This window comes from Amphimedon queenslandica, unplaced genomic scaffold (assembly GCF_000090795.2).
Source record: "Amphimedon queenslandica unplaced genomic scaffold, v1.1 AMPQUscaffold_13334, whole genome shotgun sequence".
In the NCBI taxonomy this organism is placed as follows: Eukaryota; Metazoa; Porifera; class Demospongiae; order Haplosclerida; family Niphatidae; genus Amphimedon; species Amphimedon queenslandica.
The window spans coordinates 107,437-117,101 of NW_003546430.1; the positions used below are offsets into that span (position 1 = coordinate 107,437).

Here is a 9,665-nt window from a genome sequence, read left to right on the forward strand (position 1 = left end):
AATAGTACCTTTTATGCAAGCTTTCTCTTTATAAACTAGTTGCTCCAGTTTTTGTTGTGCTGTTCTGCTTTTCTCCAGACTACAAAAACTACATCAGTGATCCTCCAAATTTGTAAGATAATATTGATGATTTTATAAACAAAGCAAAATAATTATTGTTTTAAATTCAACATGGCATAGTTGCGAGTCTATTTTTAATGATTGTTGTTAATTGTGTAATTGTATTGAGGTTTTAATTGGCCACAGGTCTGGTTAAAACTATTTAGAGTAGTAAACTAAAAACTATTATAGGCATTATTAATGTCATCTTTGTTTTTAGTTGTCGTGCCTTCAAAGCACCATTTTATATTGGTGTAGTGGTTCCATTTGTTCTAATTTATCTGTTTGATTGGATCATTTTTGTCATGATAATAGTCTCTCTTTCACGTAAAACACTTTCATTAAAACTGAATAATGTTAAAACGAAAAAGGAATCAAGAATTTTGAAGCAGCAGTTGATGATAGCAATCACTCTCTCCATCCTTTTTGGTTTAGGCTGGGGACTTGGACTGCTTGTCACTGAGGACATTTATACCAGCAAAACTGTCCATGATGTATTTTCTTCAATTTTTGTTTTCTTGACTGGATTCCATGGTCTTTTTCTTTTTGTGATATACTGTCTACGTTCTAAAGAGGTTCGATTTGTTTGGAAAAACGTTTTGTTCTGTAAAAAAGGTAAAGAATTCTCTACATCAAATTTCAACAGAATCCATAAAACATCCACAGGCACTACTACAATGATGTCTCATAATCTGGCAGTCTCATTAAAGAAGGATCAAACTTGTAAATTTGAAGAAGGCAGCCAGATGAGACTATACAATTACACCAAAAAGAACGAACCAAGAAAAAAGGAATTAAATAAAAGTGAAGAGCATATTGATTTGAACTGCATCTCACATGATGATGGACAAGCCACTTTAAGGTTTTATACTAAAAAGTACCAAGATCAATTTGAAACTGAAGTAACATCCAAAGTGGATAGCGAAAGTCAAGAACCCCAATATTCTGTTTGTAATCTTGATAATGATGATTAAAGAATCCACTCCTGCAAAGTGGATTAAGAACATTTCTAAGCAATAAAATAAGGAATGCACAGAAACTAAATATATTAAATTTTTTATGTTCCATAATATACAGTGATGTAATCATTGATGATTTTTGTAGCTAAAGTTTTATGTTGTTTTAATTACTGAGTGAAGAAAATGACTAGATATTACTTTATTTATAGTATTGTGCTGATTATGAGTGCCAAATTCAGTGGATTGCTTAGCTGCACAAGCGACTACTCATAGATCTATTTATACATCTAGTCTACATGTCTTGTGGTTGAATGATATTCATGGTTTACTTCAATCAATGATTCATAGAATCTGGTTTAGATCTAAAATGTGGCACAAATTTGGTTAAAATTCAACTAGATATAAAGCTATTGTGTTCAAATTCTTACTACATTTTCAGATATTCTTATGCTGTGTGAAGAGCTAATTCCGACTTTCATTTTATGAGTTATGACCATTTTTAAAAACTCCAAATTTCTGAAAAATACCCTGTACTATAGCTCATGGTTTTCCTAGAAAATGATTCCAAAATCACTCCAAATTTTCATTACATTTTCTGATACAAATTGATGTCCTTATGCTATAACCATTTTTAAGAAGTCAAAATTTTGAATAAATACCCTGTACTATATAATAGCCCATGGTTGTTTCTAAAATTTGCCCCCAAAATTACCCCAATTTTTATTACATTTTCTGATATCAATACATATTGATATAGATCTACTTATGTGTAAAAAGTTTGAACCAATTCTGACTTCCATTTTTTGAGTTATGACCATTTTTTTAAAACTCGGATCCAAAAATAACTATTCAGTCCCATATATTTGGATCTATTTGAAATGTTTTATAATTTTTATTTGATCAACCTAAAACCAAGAGTACATAATATTATGTACTCTTACTAAAACACAACAGAGACCAGAATTATTTTTGATCCGGCCATTAAAGTAATTGAAAATATGAAAATATATATTTTCTGTATGTATGTATATAAAATGAAAGATGTATGTAGACTTAAAGTTAAAGCAGTCCAGATACATAGTCAGCCAATGGTTCAATGAGTGCATTGACTGATGATACCAAATCACTGAACACTAGCCTATCATCAGGTGATTCAGACCAACATGACATCATTAGTGAGTAACTGCATGTAAAGGAGAAAGCATAAAAAATTTTTTGAATCACCATTGGCTTAGATTTAGATAGAATAGACTCATTGAATAATGATTAAATGTATTATGGTATCATACATTTCTTGTGAGCATGCTTCATTATTTGGATTCTGCAGTCTTCCTCCAGCATCCAGTAACTCCACTACTCCTACTGGATCTAGACCAGGATAAGGCATCCTACCAAGACTGAACACTTCCCAGCACAATACACCATAAGACCACTATAGAAAGAAAGAGTAATTTGTAACTAGATCTATCTAGATCTAGTCTGGCTGGACCAGCCAGACTAATCTAGATCATAATTACTACTGACCACATCGGATTTTTCAGAGAAGAGTCCATCATGAATACTTTCTATTGCCATCCATTTCAATGGTAGTTTGATGGTTGATGAGGAATCTTTCAGCTGTCTGAAGTAGTTTTGATCATATATATCTTCTGATAGGCCAAAATCAGCTACTTTAATGATACCATCACCATCAATCCTATACAAGCAAAAATTGAAACAGCTCTGTGCATAACTAGCTCTAGTGCAAATTATGTTCTAAAATAATTGTAATGACTTACATGCAGTTTCTAGCAGCCAGATCACGATGAATGAATCTCTGTGAAGCTAAGTAAGACATTCCATTAGCAACTTGTAAACAAATGGAGAGTAACCGTTTCCTAACATTAAGTACAATATCCTCTTCACTGGTATCAGCTACTGTAAGATTAAGTCTCTCTTTCTTCAAGTAAGACAATAAACTTCCTCTTGACATAAAAGGCATGACAATGCATGGAGCTGGTCCAAGATCAAGACACACACCAATCAGTGGTAATACATTTAAATTATCGAATGACATCATTATAATACACTCATCCAGTAGAGAATCGATATCATTTTTGTTGTAAAAACCTGCAATAGTAGAATTAAGATAAATATTTTATACCTATAGCTCTAGCTTCATAATTTACCTTTTAATGTCTTCACAGCAACTGCTTGTGACATTTCATTTTCTGTTGTCATCACTCCGCGATAAACTATACCAAACTCACCTATAGTGTTATAGTGTAAAAATAATTGATCTTATATGATTATCAAAGTCAAAACTCCACAAACCTTGACCAGCAGTCTCTTGCATACTAATGCTTGAGCTTGATATTATACAACTTGACAGCTGAGTCATATATTCAGGTGAAATCTCAATATTTCTGTTACAGGTATAGACATTTTTGTTGGTGCTTTCTAAAGCTAATTATAAAAGGTATTGCAGAATGAGTAACTTTAACAAAAAATTTTGTCCATAAATAGATCTAGATTTACTTACACAAACAGGAATTGGATGTGATTTTTATTGTCAGTTGCTCATGACTCCTTTTCTTCTTGATAAAGCAAGCAATAGATAATACTACTGCAAACACTACCAGCGACAATAAGCAAATAGTGATTGTCCCTGGTATCAAAATAGATGCCAGCTGATTTGATGGCGGAGCAGTAGATGTATTGATAACTATAGATGAAGTATCAAAAGTACTTGCTTTACCACAGTACATAACGTAACACAAAAATGGAGTTTATACGAGGTTGAAAGTTAAGCAAATCATCCCCATAATTCAGTGAAAAATTAACCAGAAAGTATAATTTATAATACTCATTTGATTTATATTTATTTATACTAAAATACTTTAATACTAAAAAGCTTTCAATTAATGCTAGAAATAAGTATGCATGTATAATATTATGGTTCAAGCTACCAATGTGCAAAGAGCTATGTAGATAGCTAAAGTATAATTTTAATTATAACAGCTGAAAAATTTTGAAATTCACTACCATATACAGGAGTGCCTGGCCATGTTAGAAGTTGGAATACTACATTTTACAACACTATGCAATTTACAAAGTTAGTGAGTGACCTATGTAAAATTATATACTAGACTAATTACACCAATTTCACTACCTACCATATAGTGGAAAATTTTTGAGTGAGTTAAATTTTTGGCTTTTTGATAGCCATTTGCCAAAATAAAATCTACCATTATGCGCATGCTCAATTACACATAAAATTTGCCAAACTAAAATTTGCCAATCACCAAAATATAGCAATTTGCAACTCCTTTCAAAGTTTCCCACTATACAGTAATTCATTGTGAAAGTAATGTACATTTTAGCAGAAAACTTACTATTGCAAGAGAACAGAATATAATAAGAGAAAGAATACAATTCATAATGCATCATTATGCAATACTTACAGCCACATCTGACTCCTGCATCTTCACTATGGTTACAGTTGTGATTCATTGTGTGTGTACAGTTAGTAAGGTAAGATTCAGTTCCATTGCAATGAACTTCATTCATCACAATTGTTCCAGTTCCTTGTCCAAAGTAGGCACTATCAAAGGCAGTTCCTATGTTGGGGCAGTCATGCACAGTACAATCTATAAAGCTTTAATTCCTTACCTGAATCATATCCCAACTGTCTACATACAACGCTAGCATCAGTGTTGTCCCAGTAGTCATCACAGACTGTACCCCACCTTCCATTATGACACAGTTCTACTCTTCCTTCAATAGAGTTTGATTCATCAACAAGACGCACAGTACCAGGAGTACAAACTAAAATATAGATATATCGCTCAACAAATACAAATTAATCCTGAAACTGACCATTACATATTACTCCAGCATCCTCATCGTGTCCACAGTTGTGGGTGGTTGAGTGGGCACAGTTTGTCAATAACTGCTCAGTTCCTAAGCACCGAACATTATCCAAAAGGATTCTACCAGTACCCTCACCAAAGTAAGCATTTGATAGAGCAGTTCCACCTGTGATATAACAAATTAAAATAACTATCACAATGAATCAACTCACTTGTTCCCCAGCCTAGTTGTCTACACACTACTGCTGCTTCAGTGGAATCCCATAAATCATCACAGACAGTGCCCCATGATTCACTAACACACACTTCCACTCTTCCTTCCCAATCATGTGAACCATTAACAATACGAATTGATCCAGTAATACATACTGTAAAGAATTTTAAAAATTTGGAAATAATTTTAACATCTAACTTTGTAATGATATTGATTGCTATACCATTGTCACAACCATTTCTCATATGACAAGTTCTAATATGACAAGTGACATAGTTATACTGTGGCAACCTTGAGATTAATTAAATTTCATCATTTGCAGATTTAAATTTTGTGATTTGGATGCATTTGTAAACTTGCAAATTTTTTTGGTGAATCATTAAAATTTCATGAAATGGTTAATCTGTGGCATGCATTTATATAACATAAAAAGTTTAGACCTATTTTGTAATAAATTAAATGCACCTATTTTATTGGGACTTTTCAAGTTGCAGTGATCACATTGTGATAATTCTAAAACCACAGTAGAATTTCAGCATGACAGCTATGCAATGCATATAGTTCTTTAAAAAGATCACTGTCAATATAAAACAACAAAAATGTTCTTATTTAGTTTCACTTAGCAGCAACAAGGGGGCTGAATCCCCGCATCTCATATTAGGGGCTGAAGCTCTCTCAGCTCCCACCATTTATGCCACTTAATATAAATGTAATTTAACTAATTGAAATATACCAATGTAATGTTGAAATTAATGCCTTGAAAATCTGGGCACTACCAGTTCATACAAGACACATGAATAAAATCAATAATGCATCAATACTTACAGACACATCTGACTCCTGCATCTTCACTATGGACACAGTTGTGTTCTGTGGTGTGTGTACAGTTAGTAAGGTAAGATTCAGTTCCATTACAATCAACATCATCCATCACAATTGCTTCAGTTCCTTGTCCAAAGTAGGCACTATCAAAGGCAGTTCCTATGTTGGGGCAGTCACAGTGCAACCTATGCAATAATCTTTCCTTACCTGAACCATAACCCAACTGTCTACATACAACAGTAGCATCAGTACTGTCCCAGTAGTCATCACAGACTGTACCCCACACTCCACCACTGCATACCTCAACACGTCCCTCCTTGCTGTTTGTACCACCAACAAGACGAATGGATCCATCAATGCAACCTATTAATCTCATATACATCATGCATTCAAGCTTTAATCATGTAAAATCACAATGAAATTAACCCATTACTAAAATGAGTAGCATTGGTGCATGGCTTTGCCACAGTGCAATTTACATCAATCAAATATATTGAAATGATACAACTACCTCAGAAAGGAAAGGGAAGTAAGTAAAAATGATAGAAAGGAAAGGAAAAAGAGAGTGAGCAGAGAGCACAGGTCCAGAGACAAAAATAAATTAGGACAAAAATGTGTACTATTATACAGGGTATTTCAACAAAAATTACAAAGATAGAATTCTCCATTTTTGTAATTTTTCTGATACATATAAAAACTTTGAGCTGATTCTGATCAAATTTGATTTTTAACGAATTTTTAAAGTTGCTCAAAAATTGGGCCAATAACCAAAGGTTATTGGCCCAATTTTCGGCCCAATTTTGTTAAAAATTGAAGATCTTTCTACAAAAGATTCCCCACTCTTATAATTTTTTCTGATATGTATACATGTCCATATGTTGTGTATCAACTTTGAGCTGATTCCAATCAAAATTGGATTTTTATGAATTTTAAAGTTGCTCTAAATCCCATGTTCTAAATTTTAGTGCTTGTCAGCTCATGAAGCATGCTGCTTAGCTTATTAGCATGCTTTGTGGGAAATCCCAAGTGTAATTTACATAAAAGTTTACTAAAGAAGCAGAGGTATGGTGGAGGAAAATTGTAATTCATTTTACTCTAGCACTACATTTCTCTAAACTTATATTAACAAAATTCTATAATAATTATGTATGCAGTACACATTACTGATGAAAAATGAAGTAAAGGACTTGTAAAGTACATTGTAAGTGGCATATGTACATAAAATGCATTTTAAGTGTATGATCTATGAATTAATCATTGATGTACATTGAGCTGTTAACATATAAAGCCAGCAAGTCTCATTAAAGAGAGTGAGTTGAATGTGGTTGTTGATACAATTGTACTTACAAATACATATTGAGCAGTTAATTCCTTGATAGCCAGTACCAGTACAATCACAGGTGTAATTAGAAGGAGCTGAAACAAGTGTACAACTACCTTCATTCTGACAAGGACTCAGTTCACATATATTTGAAAATAAACAGGTACAAGTAGCGTTGAGAGTATAACCAGCTTCACAGCTATTGTTACAAACTAGAGTGGAAGGACAAAATCAATCATTTAATATAACATAACTAGATCTAATAGGAATTCAATTTACTAAATTAATGCATTGAAAATTTTGGCATAAAATGAGCTAGAATTTAAATATTGATCTTGCTCTACAGAAAAAGCAATTTAAACTACATATTCATTACCAGTACATACAAGACACAGGAAACAATCAATAATGCACCATTATAACACTTACAGACACATCTGACTCCTGCATCTTCATAATGGTCACATCTGTGTTCTATAGTGTGTGTACAGTTAGTAAGGTAAGATTCAGTTCCAACACACTGGACATCATCCATCACAATTGATCCAGTTCCTTGTCCAAAGTAGGCACTATCAAAGGCAGTTCCTATGTTGGGACAGTTGTTGTTCTAGTCTAAATTTCTATTTTAGTTCTAGTTCTACAATACTAGTACAGTAGCTCTGATAATTTTAGTTCTAGTTCCAGTTTTGGTACAGTAACTATAGTAATTTTAGTTCTAGTTCTTGTACATGCATGGTATGGTATCTATATTAGTTCTAGTTTAGTACAGTTGCTGTACAAAATAGTCTAGTTATGCAATTCTACTTAAGTGAAGTGAGAGATTGAGAGTAAAGCAAGAGCAGTAAGGTCAGTGTAGACTGTAGACAGTATAGAGTAAGAGAACACAGCAGTCCCAGACTCACAGCAGTCCCAGACTCACAGCACCACCTCATCACATAGATGTATGGCCACATGCACATGTACTCTGTCTGCATGTATTTGTACTCCTGTATCTATTAATAGGTTTTCATTACACAAGTCACCTCAAATTAACTAGTGTTGTGCTAGTTCTAATGGAACTAGAACTAAATCTATTTTAGTACACCTATTTTTTTCCTAGTTCTAGTTCCAAGAACTAGAACTAGAACTGAACTACATTGATACAAAAAACCAAAACTAGAACTAAAACTAGAATTTGACAAATTAAAGCACTGGAACTAAAACTAGAACTAAAGATTTAGCTATTAAGAACTTGAAACTAAAACTAAAACTAAAATGTGCACTTGTAAATCACTAGAACTAAAACTAGAACTAAAACGCTACCCTTTTAATAACTGAAACTAAAACTAGAACTGAAATGGAGCCCTTTTAATAACTAAAACTAAAACTAGAACTAAAATGGTACCCTTTTGAATGACTAAAACTAAAACTAGAACTAAAATGCTATACCCTTTTAAGTTATTGAAATTAAATTTCATTAAAAAATTATAAAAATCACCTAGAAATGGTGTATTTGTAAGACTAAAACTAGAACTATAAGGCCAGAATCAGAATTTGGCATGGAACTAAAATTAAAACTAAAACTAAAACGGAAGTACTAGTAGAACTAAAACTATAGAACTGAAACTAGAAGTGAAGCACTGGTAGAACTAAAACTAGAACTAAAACTAAAAATGGAGTACTGGTAAAACTAAAACTAAAACTAGAAATGGAGTTTTGGTAGAACAAAAACTAGAACTAAAACTAGAAATGGAGTACTGGTAAAACTAAAACTAAAACTAAAACTATAATAGTTGGTAGAACTAAAACTAGAACTAAAACAGAAAATAGAGTACTGCACAACACTAAAATTAACTACATGTAGATCTCTAGCTCTAGTTTTATCTATTCATTTTAGTTCTAGTTCTGGTTTTAGTACTTTGTATATATTCATTTTAGTTCTAGTTAGAGTTCTAGTACTCACTTTATCAATGTTTTAGTTTTAGTTTTAGTTCCAGTATTCTGACAATAAATGCTTTAGTTTTAGTTTTAGTTCTAGTACAATGGGCGAAAAAGTTTTAGTTCTAGTACAGTTCTAGTATTTGTACTAGAACTGAAACATAAAAAGTGGTACTACCATACTAGTATTAATTTTAGTTCTAGTACCAAAATACTAGAACAACACTACTATATCCCTTTCCTTACCTGAATCATATCCCAGCTGTCTGCATACAACTCCAGCATCAGTGTTGTCCCAGTAGTCATCACAGACTGTACCCCACACTCCACCACTGCATACCTCAACACGTCCCTCTGAGCTGTTTGTACCATCAACAAGACGAATGGATCCATCAATGCAACCTATATAAAAAAATTAATAATGTCATAATATACATAACATGCATTCAAGCATTAATCATGATCAGAGTAAATTCATCATT

At 32.7% G+C, this 9,665-nt stretch overlaps 2 protein-coding genes across 2 annotated transcripts in view; one reads left to right on the forward strand and one right to left on the reverse strand.

Moving 5' to 3' along the window:
- Positions 1-43: 43 nt before the first annotated feature.
- LOC109583035 (adhesion G protein-coupled receptor L2-like) lies at positions 44-1,258 on the forward strand. The gene is made up of 3 exons (XM_019998207.1): positions 44-112; positions 320-714; positions 766-1,258. Exons 2-3 carry the CDS (start codon positions 405-407, stop codon positions 1,071-1,073), a joined length of 618 nt encoding a protein of 205 aa, XP_019853766.1. The 5' UTR covers positions 44-112; positions 320-404; the 3' UTR covers positions 1,074-1,258.
- A 732-nt stretch (positions 1,259-1,990) lies between these two features.
- LOC109583040 (deleted in malignant brain tumors 1 protein-like) overlaps positions 1,991-9,665 on the reverse strand; it is a 13,730-nt gene continuing 6,055 nt past the window's right edge. Inside the window, exons 4-19 of the mRNA XM_019998214.1 lie at positions 9,430-9,585; positions 7,696-7,851; positions 7,293-7,478; positions 6,153-6,308; positions 5,949-6,104; positions 5,122-5,277; positions 4,917-5,075; positions 4,710-4,865; positions 4,502-4,657; positions 3,580-3,762; positions 3,372-3,503; positions 3,227-3,307; positions 2,837-3,167; positions 2,583-2,754; positions 2,348-2,490; positions 1,991-2,241 (exon numbers count right to left, since the gene is read on the reverse strand). Coding sequence (XP_019853773.1) covers positions 2,118-2,241; positions 2,348-2,490; positions 2,583-2,754; positions 2,837-3,167; positions 3,227-3,307; positions 3,372-3,503; positions 3,580-3,762; positions 4,502-4,657; positions 4,710-4,865; positions 4,917-5,075; positions 5,122-5,277; positions 5,949-6,104; positions 6,153-6,308; positions 7,293-7,478; positions 7,696-7,851; positions 9,430-9,585 — 2,603 coding nt within the window. The 3' untranslated portion in view covers positions 1,991-2,117. The remainder of the gene's footprint in view (positions 2,242-2,347; positions 2,491-2,582; positions 2,755-2,836; positions 3,168-3,226; positions 3,308-3,371; positions 3,504-3,579; positions 3,763-4,501; positions 4,658-4,709; positions 4,866-4,916; positions 5,076-5,121; positions 5,278-5,948; positions 6,105-6,152; positions 6,309-7,292; positions 7,479-7,695; positions 7,852-9,429; positions 9,586-9,665) is intronic.

What these genes read in the sequence shown, in the direction of transcription:
- LOC109583035 (XM_019998207.1), top strand. Translation starts at nt 405, where the DNA reads ATGATAATAGTCTCTCTTTCACGTAAAACACTTTCATTAAAACTGAAT. An exon ending in CGTTTTGTTCTGTAAAAAAG is followed by an intron (nt 715 to 765) that starts GTAAAGAATTCT and finishes AAACATCCACAG; the next exon opens with GCACTACTACAATGATGTCT.